Source organism: Eretmochelys imbricata, chromosome 7 (assembly GCF_965152235.1).
Source record: "Eretmochelys imbricata isolate rEreImb1 chromosome 7, rEreImb1.hap1, whole genome shotgun sequence".
Taxonomy (NCBI): domain Eukaryota; kingdom Metazoa; phylum Chordata; order Testudines; family Cheloniidae; genus Eretmochelys; species Eretmochelys imbricata.
The window spans coordinates 76646154-76666480 of record NC_135578.1 but is presented as its reverse complement, the minus strand read 5'-3'; the positions used below and the strand labels follow the sequence as shown (position 1 = coordinate 76666480).

General features: G+C 41.5%; 1 protein-coding gene across 2 annotated transcripts in view; it reads left to right on the top strand.

Moving 5' to 3' along the window:
• ANK3 (ankyrin 3) overlaps nt 1–20327 on the top strand; it is a 290556-nt gene that overhangs the window by 97343 nt on the left and 172886 nt on the right. For both annotated transcript variants that reach the window (XM_077823435.1, XM_077823434.1), the window contains exons 6-7: nt 8634–8819; nt 10588–10686. In XM_077823435.1, the coding sequence (XP_077679561.1) occupies nt 8634–8819; nt 10588–10686 (285 nt within the window). The remainder of the gene's footprint in view (nt 1–8633; nt 8820–10587; nt 10687–20327) is intronic.

Genomic DNA, 20327 nt, shown 5'->3' with positions numbered 1-20327 from the left:
CCCAACCTGGAGAGAACCCCCACCCACTGTACCCAATTTGGGTAATGAACTATGCCCAGGATTCCAGGCTTCAAAATTTGTGCTTCCTGCCTGCAATCTTTCTCAATCAGTGACAACCACCAACGCTGTTTGTACTGCCTCAAGAAAGCCCACATTGCAGCAAGGTGCAGCATCTGCTGTTTGTTCCCCAGTTGTACCAGGGAAAGGTGGGAACTTTGCCTTAGGAAGTACCTGATGGAAAAGGCCATGAGGCCTAAATCAGACCCAGGCAGGGGGACCTGCCTCTGCCCTGTACACCAGTCTGACTCAACAAGGAGTGTGCATCCTGCAACAAGGTCTGAATCAGGAGTGAAGCAGTCTACCCCCCACAGATTCCTTGGTGGGGTCTTGTTGGGAGAGCAGGGAGCATTCTCATAAGCCTGAAGCTGTCTTCCTCCAAATGCACTTCGAAGAAGTCTTTTCTAGCCATTCCTAAACCAGGCACTAGCTCAGCCCAAGAGAACTTAATACATTTTAAGTCTCAGAGGCATGATAAGAAAGCTCACAAGTCTAGTGCTCAACTGCCTCTGGTTTGTGATCTGGGGGTATTGGTGGTTCCAGTACCTCCCAAGCACAAACCCTAGCACCAGCTGGCACCAATGACAACCTGTCCACAAAAGCATCAGTTACCCACAGTTCCATCTTTGTCTTCAATGGCTGTGACTCAGACTCTCTCTACAGCGACTCTGGTGGTTCGGGCACACAAGACCCCTCTCACTCCAGGAAGAGCCAGGACCTATGCTCCTCCTGAGGACATCTTCACTCTCCCAGACCCAGAGTCTCCCATTCCTTCAGGTCTCTTCCTTTTGAGAGAGGTTCTGACTCCATCAGGGGAGCTGGCTTTTGGAAGGAATTTGTTTTCCATTCCATCTTTGGGCTATGATTTCCCTCCAGTGCCTTTGTCGGTACTGCCGTTGGAACTGGAATCAGTTTTCTCCTCATCAGGAAATTTTGAACTGCCCAATGAACCATTATGCCTTCCTTCTCCAAGACTCACCTTCCTGGTCAGAAGACCTGAGGCAACTTGGGACCAACCTTCACCTCATCCACCCTGGAACTGTTAGCACGTCATACCTTGGGACCACTGCAACCCCTGTTCAGTCCATCCTATTATCCGTACTATTGTCCATGCTGGGGCCCATGGGACCAGTACTATCCCATAGAGTCAGTCTGGTCTGCTAGGGAGTCTCCCCTTTTGTCTCCTTTGAGGTGACCACTGGCACTGTTCCCAGATCCTACTGAGAAGGAGGAGGACAAGAAGTATACGTCGGACCTGGCTGTTTGACCAGATCCAATGGGATTGCTGTCTTCATTGCCAGATGAGGCAGTAACTCCAAGGTCTCCATCCCACCTTGATGATTACAAGGAATTCCAGGATCTCCTTCGCAGAATTGCAGGGGAGCTTCAGATTCTTCTTGATGAGATTTACAATCCTAAACACAAGCTCCTGAACATCCTTCAGTACTCCAACTCCAGTAGAATTGAGCTCCAGTTAACAAAGCAATCCTGGAGCCCACTGGGATAGTCTGGCATACCCCAGCTACCTGTGCTCCTACCCCTAAAAAGACAGGGAAACGGCACTATGTCCCAACCAAGAGGGCAGAATGGTGGTCTAAGCTGCCACAAAGCGATCTAGGCAGCAACACCCCAATCTACCCTGGTTAAAAAAGATGGCAAGCATCTCGACTTGTTGGGAAGGAACATCTTTTCTTTCCCTGTCTTCCGGTTCAGGATAGCCAGTTACCAAGCACTACTGGCTAAGTACAAGTCCCTGAGCTATTATAAATTTGTGGACTTTATTGACCATCTCTCCCACAGCAGGACAGAGCTAGTTTCCAGGCTCTCATAGAGGAAGGCAAAATTGTTGCCAGGACCACTCTCCAATCAGCAGTAGATGCGGCTGATGCATCTTCCAGGACAATGACTACTGCAGTTGTGATTTGCTGGGAGTTGTGGCTGCAGCAGGTTCCTCATGCCAATCCCAGAGCTCAGCTGAACATTATTTTTGATGGGAGCTTGAAAGCAGGGAACCACTGAATGCAACAGCTCATTACTCCCACTCACCCTTTGGGGAACATCTAGCATTCTTTATCAACATCTGGAGTGCAGTAACAACAGACAAATGAGTGCTCAGTGTCATCCATTCTGGCTATAGAGTTTGCATCCATATCCCCTCCAAAACCCCTTTCCCCACCTCCTCTACACAGCCACTCTCATGAGAACATTGTCAAACAAGAAATGCAATCTCTCTTACATTGGGGAGCAATACTGCAGGTTTCTGTTCAGTATCAAGAGAAGGGTTTTACTCAACAAATTTCCTAATCTCCAAAAAGAAAGGTGGTTGGAGAGCCATTCTGAACCTCTGCTATCTCAAAACCGTTTTTGCAAATTCAAGTTTTGTATGGTCACATTGGCATCTATAATTCCATCCCTGGAAAAAGATGTGGTTTACAGTTCTCAACATGAAGGATGTCTACTTTCATGTGGAAATTTATCTCACTGATGTTTTCCAAGATTCATTGTTGGCTCCGACCTCGTTCAGGACAGGGTACTCCCTTTTGGCGTTGCTGTTGCCCCCAGGGTCTTTACCAAGATGTTCTCTGTCATAGCAGCCTATGTCAAGAGGCCAAGGTTTCATCATCTTCCCCTACCTCAAGGATTGTCTTCCTGTCATCAGGTTGCACCAAGGTTGCATTATCAGGCGTCAACTTGGATAATGCTACAACTCATGTTCTCTGGGGGTCAGTGTAAACATCAAAAAATCCATTCTCACCCCTACACAGACTTTGCACTTCATTGGGGCAGCCTTAAATTCCATCATGATGAGGGCTTACTTTCTGAGAGAGAGGTTTCAGGCTATGAACTTATCATAGACCAGATCATAACAAACCCCAGAGTGATTGTCAAGATCTCTCTCTCTCTCTCTCTCTCTCCCAGCCCATATGGCCTCATTCACTTACATCATGCTTTCTACAAGATTCCATCTTTGTTTCCTACAAGCATGGCTTCAAACTGTGTACTAGCCAAACTGACAGTCCATTAGCACCATAGTGACTGTCCCACCAAAGTGGTATCATGGAGGAAGAATCCCTGTCAGGTTTGCATCGACTTTCCTTGCCTCGCCTCTGTTCAGACAGGATGATCATTACTGATGCATCCCTGTTGTGTTGGGGAGCTCACATGGACAACCATACAGTGCAAGGCACCTAAGTATCTTGACCACCCAGGATACACATTAATGTTCTAGAGTTAAGAGCAGTTTGAAGGACTTGGAAAATCTTTCTCCCATTCATTCAAGGTCACCATGACCTCGTAACATCAGACAACTTTACAACCATTGTTTACATCAACAAACAGGGAGGAGTGAGATCCAACCCCGTGTGCAGAAGCAGTCAGTCTATGGAACTGGTGCATCGGTTATCAGATTACCCTGTTGGCAGTCTACCTCCCAGGAAACCAGAATATGCTAGAGGACTCGCTCAACAGATGCTTTACAGTTGATCATGAGTGGGAGCTTCATGACTCTGTGGTAAAAAAATATGTTTGCTTTTTGAGGGACACCCATCAAGCAGCTGTTCACCTCCCAAACAAATGGGAAGTGCAACATACGCTGTTCCAGAGAAGCCCTGGGTCACCACCACAGTGCAATACTCTATTCCTTCTCTGGTCAAATCATCTGAACTATGCCTTCCCTCCACTATCATGCCTGTCTCGAGTTTTGTGCAAGATATCACAAGACAGGGCATGAGCTACTTCCATTGCCCCCAACTGGCCCAGACAGTTTTCGTTTCCAAGCCTACTACACATGTTGTCTTGGGCACTTATTCCTGTGTTTCTCAATCCATGACTCAGGTGAGTGACAAGATCAAGCATCCCAACCCATGACTGTTTCATCTCAGAGCCTGTTTTTTGGATGGGCATTGTCCTTAGAGCAATCATGTTGTGAAGCTGTACAAAACAACCTTTCTAATAGTAGGAAGGATTCCACAAGGAAATGTTACCTAGCCAAGTGGAAGCATTTCTCTATCTGGGCGCATCAAAGACCTTCACTGGGCAGTTAATCAGTGCTTATCATCTGCCTTCTCAGGACTACTTGATCTTCACACACCCTCTGACTAGCAGATTGTGCAAAGATCTAATCGCAACCTTTCCACCTATTAAAGAAAATCCTACCTCTCAATGGGACTTGAACCTTGTTCTCTCAGTACTCACTAAGCCTCTTTTTGAACCATTAGCTTCTTGCTCCATGTCTCTCCTATCCATGAAGGTCACATTCCTGGTAACTATCACCTCAGCAAAGAGGGTTGGTGAGCCTGGGGCATTGATGGTGAATCTTCCTGATATTTCATAAGGACAAGGTTTCATTATGTTTAGATCCTAAATTCACCCCCAAAGCAGTCTCTGAATCAGTCTATCCACTTACCTATGTTCTTCATAAAATCTCATGCATCCTCAGAAGAAAGGAGGCTCATTCCCTCAATGTTCAGTGGACCTTAGCCTTTTATCTGCAGAGAACGAAAACAATCAGGAAATCCCCTAGAATATTTGTCACAATTGCGGAAAGGGTCAGGCTATATTCTCTCAAAGAGTCTTGAAATGGGTCTCAGTCTGTATTTTGCTCTATCAGCTGTCTAGTCTTCCCCCTCCTTATGGGGTAAGAACTCATTCCACAGTAGTGCAAGCAACAACTCTACTTGATATTTGTAAGGGAGCTGCAGGGAGGTCGGTCCACATGTTTGCTAGACACTGTGCCTTGGTACAGGACTCCTCTGCTGATGCATCTTTTGGAACAGCAGTCCTTAGTTAGGTTTCAGAGTAGCAGCCGTGTTAGTCTGTATTCGCAAAAAGAAAAGGAGTGCTTGTGGCAACTTAGAGACTAACCAATTTATTTGAGCATAAGCATCTGATGAAGTGAGCTGTAGCTCACGAAAGCTTATGCTCAAATAAATTGGTTAGTCTCTTAGGTGCCACAAGTATTCCAGTCCTTAGTTAGACTCTGCCATCTATGACCTCACACTTTCCTGCTACTTGAGTACTGCTTGCCAGTCACTGACAGTGGAATACGCATAGAGACCAGCACTTGAAGAAGACGAGAAACATACTTATAGTAACTGGAGTTTCTTCTAGATGCTTTGTCCCAATCCGTACTCTATTACCCACCCTCCTCTTCCTCTGCTTCAGATCTTGTCTGACTTGCAGTGGAGAAGGAACTGGAGAGGCAGTTGGTGCATGTGCAGACCAACAGAGACCAAAATTCTCCAGCTCTGGGCACATGCAGTGCATGTGTACCCATAGTGGAATGCTGATAGGGGCCACACATCTCAAAGAACCTCCAGTTACTATAAGATAAGCAATTTTCTTATATACAGAACAGATGGGCCATTCCTTTGTAGATCTTCAGAAACTGAGGTTATAGGAAGCTGCTCAAATCACACACACCCCTCTTTCCCCTTGTGTGCAGAAAGGGGAAAATACATTCTTAATGACCTTTTTTTAAAATTAGCATTTAGAAGCCACTAGAAATCGAAGGAACCATAAACTGCAGGGAAGGCCTGACCAGAGGAGTTTGTTGCTAGAGAGCCTGCTTTTTTTTTTTTTTTTTTTTGCAGATGAATCAACTGGCTACTCACATGGCTGACTATTGAAAACATTGGGTACTCCTCATTTTGAGAAATCAATGTTCTCATCAAAAGACATCTTATTTGACATCTTATTCCACATTGCCTCTGACCACATGGGGCTTCTCTATTTTTCAGGGGCACTGTACTTACAGGAAAAAGACACAGGAATACAAATAATACAGATACTGGGGTGAAAAATATAATGTAAAGACAAAGGTTGCTTTGCTGTACCTGAATTCCTCACTGTAGAGTCAGGGAGCCCAACTAAACATACCATCACTTGACTGAAAATATTTAGTATGTGACTTACACAGAAATGAATCTAAAGGGGTTCTCAAATAAATCTCTAGCTGCACTGTTTGCTTAGAAAATTGGCTATATGCATTAAACGTCACAATGTGCCATTCGGATACCTTGGGAGATCCCATGGATGTGTTCATACAGTAGCTCAAGTTCAAAATGGCAATATTTACTGTACAAGAAAGAAAAGTTATGAGCCATCACATCAAGGGTCTAGTTACCATGGTGATAGGCTAGAAATCTAGGTAGGTAGGTAGGTAGGTATATAAATAGGTTGGTGTTGACATCACACACAGAACAATGATGAGATTTCACCATGGCCAATCCCTCTCCCCATTTTTTTCATCTTCACTTACCCCTTTTCCTTTTCTCATTCCTTTCCCTTCATTCCTCCCTTCAATCTGAACCATTTTCTCCTGCCTCAAAAAAAAAAAAAAAAAAATTAACAGGGCTCTCTGTTTTGTACTGGTTACATGCCTCCTTGCCAAGGGGTTTAGAAATGTGGACTGATATAACTTTCTGTACTCCCCAGCCACATTGCCCTCATGCCTCTGCAAGCCATTGCCATTCACACTTAGTACATCTCAAATGTTATGTTCTTGTGTGCTTGCTGCCCCATCTTCTGAGGATGAATCTTGTCTATATTTTCTAACCAATGTTCTCTTTGAGAAGGGCCAGAACTGAAGTAGCTAACTTTCCTGCCCATTCATATTACACATATCCTCGCTATTCACAGAGCATTACATTAGTGGGAGGGGCCATCTTTCTACCTTGAATAGCTCTCCAGATTTTAATGGGTGATCTCAAAACCTTATCTAGAACATATCCAAAACTCTTACGTTTTGAAATGAGCTGGAAATTTTTCAAGACTCTTGGTATTGCTCAAGTCAGAAATGCTCTAAATTGCCTTCCTTTTGACATTGAGGTCCTTGTACTTTCCAATCCAAAAAGTGATTGATGGAAAGGATTTTTTTTTTTAAATCTCCATCACTAGCATAATTTCTTCAACCTCAGAAATGTTTAGTTTGTTAAATTTGTGTGCAGAAACAAAATAACTTGTTGGGTTTTTTTTAATTCATTGGGCTGTCCACAATCACAGATTCTGCTGATGTGACAGTGAAATGCAATCCCAGAAATTGCCACATTTATTCCAGTGTATTTTTTCAATAAAAAATTTTGTCATCAAAAAATTGGGTTTTGACAAATAAAATTTTTGGAAAAAAAAATTCATTTTTGGTGGAATTATTTAATGTAAAACAATTAAATAAGAAATTTTAGTGTTAAAACAATTTGGGGTATTTTCAATTATTTTAATTTCAAAATTGTGGGGAAATGCCTGTTTTCTCTCATTTTTTACTCTTCTCCCTTTTTCTATTGTAAAAGGGGGTGGGGCTTATGTGGCTTTTTGTGAAAAAAATAAGAGAAAGTAAGAATTTAACTTTTAGGCATTAGTCTTAAGAATGTTACTTTTGTTTCTAAAAAGTTAACACTTTTTCTCATTTAACACAAAATAACTAACTTTTTTTAAAGTGGGGAAAAAAAGCAGGAGAAAGTGTTTCCACTACCATCACCGCCTTTTCTCACTTTTTTACATACACACATTCTCCCCCCTCCGACCCCCGACTTACTCTCCCCTACATTTTTAATAGAGGGGGAATGAGAGAAAGAGAGAGAGAGAGAGTTTTTTCCATCAAAATGTAGCAAAGTTGAAATGCAAAATTTTCAAATTTTCATTAAAAAATTCAGACAAAAAAACTAAATCTTTTTTTGGAAAGTTTTCATGGAAGATTAACAGTTTTTGCCCCCTTAGTTTTGGGAGTGTCAGCATCAAGATGGTGCTCTCTCTACTGGCTAAAAGTTTTGTTTGTTTGGGAAAATATCGAAATCAGCCACGAGCATCTAATATTCTCATCTTTCTGCACTTAGAGGTACCCACTGTAAAGTTTGTTAAGCCATTGTCTTAATTCTGTTTTTCACCTCTCAAATTCTTCCATTTACCCCATTTTCTTGGTCTACAATTTCTTCTAGTGTTAAAATAACTCCTGTACAGTTGATGAAAGGATGAAATGTCACTTAAGAATTAGTGTTTATGAATGGGCAGATGAACTTTGTAGCTGGAATGAAATAATTTACATAGTAGACGACTTTAAATTCTTAGCAAGTGTCAGTGAATTTTAAATTCCCCATATTTCAAAGATTAATGCAGTGTATAGAGATGAGTTTAATTTATTCAGAAAAAATATAATTATTTCAAACAGCTCTTTAGGGAAGGAAGATACATTGCTACAGGACATAATTAACATTTATAATTCAACATAATTTCAGTTTTTATTCTTGATTATACTTCCATATTGGTTCTTTTAGTAACTTGTCTGGTTGTTCTTTCAAGCCTCATACACTTATTTGTCGTCTCCTTCTTTTATGTTTGTATACAGCCAGTCCTAAGTCACAGATTAATTGAAACTCTTAGGACCTGATTCACTAATACTTTACTCTAGTTTTATGGCCTTGTAACTCTGTTACACTCAGTTTGAGTAGACTGGACTCCACATAACACCTTACACATTACCTCCGATTTTGAGTTTTATTCTTTTTGATATGAATGTTACCAGTTTGCTTTTTGTTCTGGTAGTCTTTGAATATCTTTTGAGTGTCATTATTATTTGTTTACAGGATGGTTTCACACCTTTGGCAGTAGCCTTGCAACAAGGTCATGACCAGGTGGTTTCACTGTTGCTTGAAAATGATACAAAGGGAAAAGTCCGTCTTCCTGCTCTCCACATTGCTGCCCGCAAGGATGACACAAAGGCTGCTGCTCTGTTGCTGCAGAATGACCATAATGCAGATGTGGAGTCAAAGGTTAGTTGTAAAAAAAATAGGCTGAGACATGCCTAAAGCTATGTACTAGCTACATGGATTATAACAGGCGAAGAGGTCCTTTAAGAAAGTGTTTGCTTCAAGGAATTACACTTGTGCCCCGTCTATTTCACATGATAAGTAATACAGTTTCATTTGTATTTTTTCTCCTCTGTTTAAAATCAGGGTTACTATCATGAGTAGACAGCATGTAAATAGAAAACCAACCAAACAAGGAAAATACTATTCAAATGATTGGTTGTATTTGAAGTGATGGCTAGTATCGGTAGAGTGCAGTAGAGAATGTAATTTAATAAAATAGTCATATGATTAAAATTGTGTGTAATACTTTAAAACCTCTTATAGAAGTGTAATAATTAACATTTAAAATAGATGATCATTCAGTTTCCATCCGGTCTAGCTTCCTTCTGTGCCGATTGTGCTTTCACCATAGCTTCCCTGCCAGACAGCTATCATGAAGCTTTTTGCATCCATGTCACCAGTGGTCGACTAACCATTCATTTTTTCCCCTCTTTGCTTCCCAATGTGTTAACCTAGATGTTGGTGAATAGAACAACGGAGGTATATATAAATATATATATGCATCATCACTCTTTCATAACTTAGTGCTGCTGCATCATTTCTTTCTCCTCTGCTCTGCATTGCCTTTTATATGATAGATACCTGCTTTAGACTAAACAAAGTAGCATGTGCTAGAGAAGACTGTAGTTTAGTTACCAGGGCTTTCTGCAGCTAAAACTAGGGTTGTAAAAGTAAGAGTAAGCATTCTTTGGAACTAATTACGATATAAGCGTCATATTGCGTAAAGTGAAGGTTTCTGAAGTTCTAATACTGTAGATGTTTATCATCTGTGTGAAGAGCTGCAGACAACCCTGTGCATCCAGGATTGATTCTTTAGGCTTCTGCATGACACTTACCCTTGATGGTGTCAGCAAATTAAATGATCTTACAGTGGAACTAAATCTGCAAAACTCTCTAAGTGAGGCGGTGAAAGCTAGCATGGCTAAAAGGCTTGCTAACAATTTAGAAATGCATCTAGTTCCCATAAGGTTTCATACTTTTGGGGGACTGATTGAATTGCTGCATGTTTTAGCATTTTTTTAAAAGGAAGTAAAATTACATAAATATGTAAAAAAAAGTTGCTGAAGTGATGTTATCGGCTAGGCATTTTCTAATTAGGCTGACAACTTGTAGTGTCTTAACATAACCCAGTGTGATTGCCCACAGTAGGAGAGTGATCTTTATAGTACTAACCGTTGAAAAAAAAGCCACATTAATAATTTAAAATGGTCTTTGATGTTGCTTTAATTAGCAGTTTCTTTGAATTTATAAAATCTAGTTAGCAAGTGTCTTGAAGTGATTTGCTTCTGAACTTCTGCAAAGAATCACTAAGAAAAATTTTACTTGCAAGGCTAAAATAATACAGATAACAAGTAGATATTTCTGGTTAGAAATTAATTTCTCCTCTTAAAAGAAGGATAATTTTTTAAATTCAAATGTCTTCTGATGTTTATCTAGAATAACTAAAAGTCTTATCCTAGTCCTGTTCTTGTAGAATAATTTTGTTATTTTTTTCCCCTCTTTTACTTAGTATTATGATTTCATGTAACCTGTCAGTGAGTGAATATCAGGACAGAATGGAATATTAACTTGCATATTCTGCTTGCTAGTTTTTGTCAGTGCTGTCAGACAAATATTGCAGGAACAAGAAGACATTAAAATATTAATTAAATTTCTTTTTTTCCCCCAGAGTGGTTTTACTCCACTCCACATAGCGGCTCACTATGGAAATATTAATGTTGCTACATTGCTATTAAATCGGAGTGCTGCTGTGGACTTCACTGCAAGGGTAAGAGTAAAATCTCACAGCTATGTTCAAGTTGTATAAGAAACTTTTTGAAACATTCCCATTCAGAGATAGGGACTCATGCATTATTCTTACCATGGCTGTAGACTCTGTAGATCAACTGTTGTGATATAATTGTAAGTCTCAGTATTGGTGCAGGAAAGATAGGAAGTATGGCAAGAGACCACCCTGGCTTCACCAAAAGATCTTCAATGATCTGAAACTCAAAAAAGAGTTATACAAAAAGTGGAAACTAGGTCAAAATATGACCTATAAATAAACAACATAGGGATGCAGGGACAAAATTAGAAAGACCAAGGCACAAACAAGATAAAACTAGCTAAGGACATCAAGGCTAACAAGAAAACATTTTATAAATGTATTAGAAGCAAGAGGAAGACCAAGCTTAGTGTATGCCCATTACTCAATGAGGAAGGAAAGATAATAACAGAAAACACAGCAATGGCCAAAGTGTTAAATGCCGTTTTTGTTTCCGTTTTCACCAAAAAAGCTGTGATTGGATAACTAGCACAGTGAACATCAATGTAAATGGGATAGAATCTGAGGCTAAAGCACCGAAAGAACAAGTTAAGAATTACTTGGACAAGTTAGCTGTCTTGAAGTCAGCAGGGCCTAACTTAAGGAACTGACTGAAGATATGTCTGAGCCATTAGTGATTATCTTGAGAATTTGGGGAGGATGGGAGGGATCCTAGAGGACTGGGAAAGGGCAAATATATAGTACCTATCTCTAAAAAGGGGAATGATGACCACCCAGGGAATCAGACCAGTCAGCTTAACTTCAGTACCTGGTAAGATAATGGAGCAAATAATCAAACAATCGGTTTGTAAGCATGTGGAAGATAATAAGGTGACAAATCATGTCAAACCAGCCTATTTTCCTTTGACAGGGTAACAAGCCTTGTGGATGGGGAGAATCAGTCAATGTGATAAAGCTCGACTTTAGTAAGGCTTTTGTTACTGTCTCACATGACCTTGTCATAATCAAACTAGGGAAATATAGCTTACATGAACCTACTGTAAGGTGGATGCACAACTGGTTTCAAAACCATACTCTGAGAGTAATTATCAATGGTTCACAGTCAAGCTGGAAGGGCATATTGAGTGGGATCCCACAGGGACCTCTCCTGAATCCAGTACTATTCAAAAGCTCCATAAATTATTTGGCTAATGGTGTAGAAAGTAAACTTTTAAAGTGTGAGGATGATACCAACCTGGGAGGGGTTGCAAGTGCTTTGGAGGACTGGATTAAAATTCAAAATGTTCTTGACAAAATGGAGAAATGGTATGAATTAAATAGGATGAAATCTAATCAGGACAAATGCAAAGTACTACACTTAGGAATTGTTCAAATACAAAATGGTAAATGACTGCCTAGGAAGGAGTACTGTAGAAAGGATCTGGGGGTTATTGTAGATCACAAACTAAATATGAGTCAACAGTGTAATATTGTTACAAAAAAAGCAAACCTCATTCTAGAATGTATTAGCAGGAGTGTTGTATGCAAAACACAAGAAGTAATTCTTCCACTCTACTCAGCACTCATAAAGCCTCAACTGGAGTACTGCATCCAGTTCTGGTGGCCATTAAGCTGCCCCTATTGAAAATGGCTGCCATCTCCAGTTGTTTCTAATTAACTTGAAATCAGGGTGCCCTTAGTGAATATGACAGTTGCATCTTCACTTTGTGTGAGAGAGATCCAGCCAGCACATAATAAAGGACCTGGAAATCTGGAGGGGTAGGAAATAAGACTAGATGTTTGGGAAATGTAAAGAAAGCTAGGAAGGAGTCTTGTGGCAAGAGAAACTCTAGACACAGAGGAATATGAGAGAGACTGGCTCAGAGAAATGTAGGTGGGCCAAGAAAATGTAGCAAGGGAGGGAGAATACAGGGGCAATAGAATGTGAATTGCAGGCAGGGACACAGAGGGATGTGTGTGGCAAGGGAATGAGACTGCAGGGACAGGATAATATAGAGGATAAGGAGGGAGAATGCAATAGGCAGGAGACTTAAGGGTAAGGGACAAAAAGTGCGGAGGAAGCAGGAAACTGGGAGAATGATAGAGGGTGGGGAGGCATGAGCAAGAGACTTTTTAATTTTTTTTTTAATTTAGTCTTCCGTCATTTACATCAGGATGATTTACTCTTTACAACCAAAAATCTGTATTACCACTTTGAATGTGTGCACCATGGGACATAGAACACTAGATAAAAAGTGTAATATTGTTCTGAGTACAAATTTCCTTTTAGTTTGATAGGCTGTAAATCTGAAACACATCAATTACCATATTATTAAGTAACACAGATTTTTTGACAAAAGATTTATAATAAATAATATAAACCAATGAAAAATAAAATAATTGTGTTTATTTAAAAATAGTAATTTTCTGGCCTAAAGGACTTAACAGAAAGTCAAAAACTGAACACTTTCAGATTTTTGGCTTGTGCCTCCCTATGTTGCTTGCACATATCTCCCATCATTATCATTAGAATATTGATGGGGAGAGTAATAAGACATGAATGGAGGGTTTGAATAGAGTACAGTACTTTCTAATTACAGTTTGAGACATCCTTTTATCCATAAGCTATCAGTAGGTATTTAGGTGAAAAGGGTTCACTCAGGTTCTGTTGTTGGCTACAGTGTATTTGCTGCAGTATTGTTCAACATTTTACTACATAATTTAAGTTCCAGAAGCTGAATGACACTATCTTAGGGCCTGATCCAATGCCTCTTGAAACCAATGGATAGACTCCCAAGGGATACTGAGTCAAGCTCATAGTGCAATATTAAAGGGGAAAGGTCAACTCTAACATAGGTCATGAATGAGCTCAGTAGTCTCTGGCACAACCTAATGACTGTTTTCCATATCACTAGAACATTCCATCATTAACTGTAATTTACAGTGTCGTTTTAGGAGAGGCCCAAGATTGGAAAACAGGATGTTCACAGGCTAAGATTAAGATGTGTTTGCAAAGGTTTCTTGGAAGCCTGCAAGCTGCTAACCATTTTATCCATGGCTTTCGCTAGTAATATTGGTCTCTTATTTTCATGACCACTAAATATACTAACATTAACTGCAACATTAGGAAATATAAAGCTGTCATGAAGCTCAGTCTCAAATACTGACAAGTTGTAATTAAAGGGGCAAGGGAAGGAAGGGCCTGAGGTCAACCCTGTCCCACTTCAGAAACTAGGGGAGGGATTAGTGTTACTAACCAGTCTCATACAAGGCCTAATATATTAAAATAATCATAGCTCTTATGCCTCAGCAACTCAGTTTTGGATTAGGGACACTGATCAAGGAGCAGATCAAAAGCAGTTAAAAAAACCCCCCTCAGTCTTCTGAAGTTCCATGTTCTCCCCCATCAGCTGTTGTCATGAGTACAAAAGCAAGCAGACTGTTCAATTAACTGAAGAAGTGCTGACACAGGGATGTCTTCCTGGAAGAAGAGTGGGGCTGACGGGGTGACTCAGAGCCCTGAACTGCTTCTTGTGCTTAGGAAGCTGGGCAGGAGCATCAGCAGGACACATCTCTAATCACTTTTTTGTAGTTGGTGTCTGGCTGTAAAAATCTAGAAAACTTGGCAGTGACAGAAGCAATCATAGAGTAAATAACAGGGTAGAGTTGAGTTTGCTTTTTTGTACTTTTCATACTGCGGGTAGTGAAAATGCTTTATAGAGAGATGAGGTAGGTACCGGTGCAGCCGTAAATTTATAGACAAATGAAGCAACCGTTATATGTGAAGAATACTTTACAGACCTAAGCACGAGGCAGTAGTAGCCCTAGCTTGACACTCTGCCTACTCCGCTGCCAGACTTCAAGGGGTGGCAAAAATGACCTGTACGCACTAGTTGCCCCACTGTTACCTGGGCTGTGGGCACCTCTTATTGTTATTTTTATTCAAATAGCACCGATAATATTCTGGGTGCCACACATACAGGAATAAAAGACCCAATCTTGAATATCTTACAATCTAAGAAGACAAGCAACGTGCTGAGGGTGTGGGAGAGGGGTACAATCAAAATACATGCAAGCTTTTTTATATGTCATATAGAGATTTTCAAAGGCAGAAAGAGCAGTTAGACACCCAATGAGAAGTGGGTGCCTATATGCCCTTTGTACCTTTGAAAATCTACCATTTTATATACTTCCTTTTGTTGAATACATACGCATCCGTTATACTTGGCTGCCCTTCACCCTAACCATAATTAGTAGTGTCTTGTAGACATTATGGAAGCAGAGAGTTTTGAAGAGGTATTTGGAGGACAGAAGGGGGTGACCTTATGAATTCGTTCTCAGAGGTCATTTATGGACAGGGAGCAGTGTGACAGAAGGTGCAGAGACAGATGTGGGAGAAGTGGCTAAATGGGCAGTCAAGAGTAGCTAATATATTTTGTGGAAAGGAAGTGGGAAAAGACTGGACAAAGAAGGGTGAGAGAGAGCTATGAAGGGTCTGGAGGGTGAGGGCAAGAAGCTTGAATTTGATGTGGTATAAAAGGGAGTGGAGGTCTTTAGGAAGGAGGAGGCCTTGGCTAGAATAATGGGCAAGAAAGAGGATTTTAGCAGTGGTGTTTTTAATGGGTTGAAGGGAGGCAACGTGGGTGTTAGGAAGGCCAGAGAAGAGGAAATTGCAGAAATGATGATGGGAGAAGACGAGGGCCTGACAAGAGTTTTTGCTGTGTGCATAGAAGGCTAACACCTCTGTGCCTATAGCAGTGTTGCTGTACTGTCAGTAGCAGAGTCCCTTGTAAAGCAAGGGAGCAGCTGCTCTCCTCACCCCTTGCCAGCCAACACCTTCCTGCCTCTCAGCTATGCTTCCCACTTTTTTCTGCATTTAAGAAGAATAGATCCAGGGCCTCTTACGGTGTTATAAACCCTGCAGATCTGAGCACCTGTTGGCTCTGAGTGGGCACCTGAAACTGAGAATTGGATCCGAATCTGCTACAGTTCCAGACTCTCTAAATCTGATGGTTGATGAGGTGTGACTTTGGACCCTGAGCTCCAGCAACTCCCTCATATCTATGTGTTGCCTCAGTCCTGACTGGGGCCTCAGAGAGATGGAATTCCATTGGCCACTCTGAACCAGTGGGAGTTTTCTGGTCCCATATCTCATCTGTCCCATATCAGTCCCATATCTCAGTCCCATATCTCAGTCTGTCAGTCCCATATCTCATCTGATATCAGTCCCATATCTCAGTCCCATATCTCATCTGTCCCATATCAGTCCCATATCTCATCTGATTCCTTCTGCCCCAGTTGCAGAGGCTCAGATCTGGGGGTCTCCACAGATAGTCTCAATTTAAACTGAGATAGTATCAGAGGCTCATCTTGGAAGTTCTCAGATCCATGCCAATCTGAGATGAGAAGGGTCCATTCTAGATCTTTTGACACCTCAGACACAAGCCACCTGGATCACTCTTGTCTTCTTAAGTCTTCCTACAGGAAATTTCCTTCAGATAACATTGCCTACTCACATTAGGGCAGTCCTTGAAACATCAGGCACCTCAGAAAGGCCTCTCCAGCCATCCACAATAAGTAAAACTTCACAGGTGTTGCGAGCAATAAGAGAGACCAGTTGCTCTCAATTCTGGCTCCACCTGCAGCATCCAATAGCAGGCAGCTGTTTTGCTTGAAATTTTGAGAGCCCTGCACCATACTGGATATAGTATGGAAGGACTATTCCATTCAGTTCCGCTCCATGCCTCCTCCTTTTGCTCCTTTCCCATCCTTTTCAGGAAGAGCTGGGTTTTTATTCCCAGTGCTTCCTAGTCTTAAAGACACAAGGAGATTTCCATGCTGTATTAGACTAAAGAAAGTGAATATTAACTCTTTGGGGCAGGGACTGTGCCTTCTTTTATGTTTGTAGAGCACACAGCCCACCTAGATTAAAACTTTATATGGTGATACGGAGAGTCATTATCTGTCATGCCACCATTGGACACCTGTGTTAGTGCTGCTCCACTTAAGAGATCAAGTAGTTCATGTTTTCCTGGGTTTCCTGTCTCATCATGGCTTCCAGTCCATGCTCTTCTTTCCTGGATATAATCTGGCTACTGTTCAGGAGTCTGGGCCTCAGATTCAACCAGGAAATGTCACTTTCAACCCGATGCAGAAACTGACTTGATGAGAGTATTACTACTTGACCCTGCTGTAGCAATGGCTTTCATATACCAATAGAAAAGTTCCTGGACTAGCCCTTTAAATAAAAAGAAAAGGAGTACTTGTGGCACCTTAGAGACTAACAAGTTTATTTGAGCATAAGCTTTCATGCATCCGATGAAGTGAGCTGTAGCTCACGAAAGTTTATGCTCAAATAAATTCATCAACTTCCGTGAGCTACAGCTCACTTCATCGGATGCATTTGAAGTGAGCTGTAGCTCACGAAAGCTTATGCTCAAATAAATTTGTTAGTCTCTAAGGTGCCACAAGTACTCCTTTTCTTGTTGCGAATACAGACTAACACGGCTGCTACTCTGAACCCTTTAATAAGAGAGCTTTGCCCAATCTTTTCTGAGTTCCTGCATTCATTATCTACGACTTCATCTATAACTCTGAGAAAGAGGCCTTTGCAACCTTGTCCAATTTATAGGATATAGCTCAGGAGGAGACAGCCTGCTAGCAGTGCCTCAACAAATTCTATAAGCTTTCATCTGTTTGGCAGTGTCCTTTGAGGATTTCCATTCTGCCAACCATGTCAATCCATAGTGATAACCTGAGTAAAACCTGAACTAGGGAAATGTTACAGACAGTGTTGACTCTTGTAGCCTGTTGAAGCTCAGGGAATCCATCCTTCACTGGAGCTTCAAGCCATACAGCAAATATTGAGAATTTTCCTTTCTTACGTAAAGGGCTGAAGTCATCAGAGCCTGCCAGGCTGTGAAGCCCCAAAATATTACTTAACTGCCAAAGAGAGGAGGGTAGCTTGTGCCCTTCATATATGTAGCCAAGCAGTGGTGGAAGAACAGAATATGGGACCCTGTGCAGGTTTTTTTTTTGTGGGCCCCTTCTTCAAATTTTAATGAGTGTTTCACTTATTTATAGCACCAAACCTGCCAATTCAACTGTTCAGTACTTGATAACAATTCTCAAAATGTGAATGTCTGTGAAACAGTATAGTGCAACATATAATACTGACTTTTTCTCCTCTCCTGTTTGAATCACAATTTGCAAGACTTTCATTCTGTAAACTCATGAACTATCTGCTATAGGTTCATGTTTCTGGCCTGCTCCCAGGATCTCAGCCCTTGAGGGAGACCCCCTACCATCCCTTCCCAGGAGTCCATGTCTCCCCCTACCCCACTCCTTACCCTAGCCCTCCCTGCTGTCTCAAGGCTTCCTTGGAGGAAGGGATTTAGGGTTCTCCCCTCTGTGCCCCACAGTCACTCCTCCTCCCCATCCCCTCCCTCTATGCTCCACATTCAGACCTGCTCTCCTTCCCTCCTGGGGTATGTGGGAGGCAGTTGCTATCGCAGCCGGGAGTGGGCAGGAGTACACAGACCAGGTACCTCTGCCTGAGTGGCGGTGGCATAGGCTCCCCATCCTGCACTGCAGCTCCCTGCCAGGCTGGACCAAAAGAACAGCCAAGCTTGCTCTTCCCCTGGCTCAAAGCTTCGTGGCGGTCCCTGGCCCTGAGAGGAGCTGCTGTGGGTTCCAGCAGGTGGAGTGGGACTTGGATGCAACTGTGCCCTCAGCCATGTGAGAAGTGAACATTTAGGCCTGATTTCTGTGGGTATAGTTGCATCCACGGATCCCAGCTAGAACTTCCAGTGCTCCCTGGGCCCTCTAAGTTGCATGGGCCCCTGTACACCCGCCCCAGTGTAGCCATGACAAGTTAACTTTGGGACTGCTTCATAGTTCATCAGATCTTTCACTTTTTGCCATTTGCTTGGTAGAGAGAAACAACTATCTTTTAGATTACTTGAATTTCAGTCATCAGAGCAAATATCAGTGACACTTGAAAACTTCGTTGGTGAATGCAATATTCCAGAAAGGGAGCATCTCAGATTCTCGATCTGTTTGCCTCCAGGATGATACCAGATGTCCTTTGAACAATTATTGAGTGGCAGGCTAGTGACAGACACATTCATCATGGAGGGGAGTGATATATACCTTCTAACTGATTCCTCTGCTTCCTTAAATCACCAGAAAGGTGAAGCATGGATTCATAGATACAACATAGGCTCTCTGGTTTTGATATTCACATTTCTTAGTGCATCAGACTATCATTCTTCTTTCCATCATCTGTGGACTTTGTATGTCAGAAGCAGGGTCAGTCTTCATCCAGTCACAGAACCACCATTCCTAGCAGCCTGAATCTTAGCACTCTGGTAGGTACACATCTTGAATACTTAGACAAACTGCAGCAAGCTCTTTCATAACCTAGGAGGGTGAGTGAAATACAGCTATGTATAGTCCATCCTCCATTCCCAGGCTTACATTAGTATAAAGTCATGTTGAGCCATCACCCTAAATTCTTCTCTGATGTACTCTCCGAAATAGTCTTGTCTTAATCAGTGAATCAGCCTCCCTGTCTGCTTCCTGAAACATTAGAGTTTAGAAGGGGAAGGCAGGCTGCATAAGCTGGATATAAATAGGGTGCACTGAGTGACAAGTCTCCAAGGTTGTTTGTAGCATTTCGGACACAAGTCCATTGGGGAGTCAGTCTCTGTTTAGGGATTGTGTAAATGGATTAAACTCTGTATTCAGTCCTGTTGCAGCCAAGAAGGTAAGGTCTAGGTCTATGATAGCTTTCCTTATGTGATTGAGGAATGAACGTCTCTACCTCTGACTTCTATAAAGCTGCCTCATGGAACTCAAGTCACACCTTCACACAACACTCTCAATTTAGGGGATAACTCTGATTCTTTTTTCAAGAGATCAGCCTTCATTTAACTAAGCAATCCTCAACCCTTCACTAGGGACTGTAATTGCTCAGAAGTGTTATGAGAATGGGGAATCTGTAGAGCAATTCTTGCTGAAGAAAGAAAAGTTCTTCATCTGTATAGTGCATTTGAAGTTTCATACTGTTTCGCTCTCTTTCTCTCCTGTTTCAGTCAGGACTCCAAATAGTGCAAACGGTCTAAGGAAAACTGAGATCCCTTATATGACCTCATAATAAACATTCAGATTTTAGTGTTTTGAAGTGGGTTATATAGGCAACATGCAATACTGATAGCAATACTGCTGAGTAGCAGAATACCATTAACACATCATAAGGAGCTGGCCGCAAATAAGTGTAAGCAGCATGACAAGAGAACCTGTTGTTTTCCTTATTGTTTGTTTTTTGTCTTGTATAATTGTCCTTTGCAGTAGCATACTTCCCTTTTCTTCTATGACATTTTTATTTCATGCATCTTGAGACTGGAGAAAAAATTCTTAAATAGGGCAGGTATTACATAAAACTGAGAAAAAAGCTTAAGAATTCTGGGCTACTTTTGAGGCTTCCTGGGGAAGAGGAAAATATATATCGTTTTCTCATTTCAAAAGAATCACAGTCTATCTCACTGCAGTCTGTGCATGCATGTCAGGTTCCATGAAAAATGTAAGATTTAGTCTTCTGCAATGATGGTGGTACTGTGGCATCTCAAAATTCTAAACAAAGGAAGATTCCTGGGGGAGTGAAT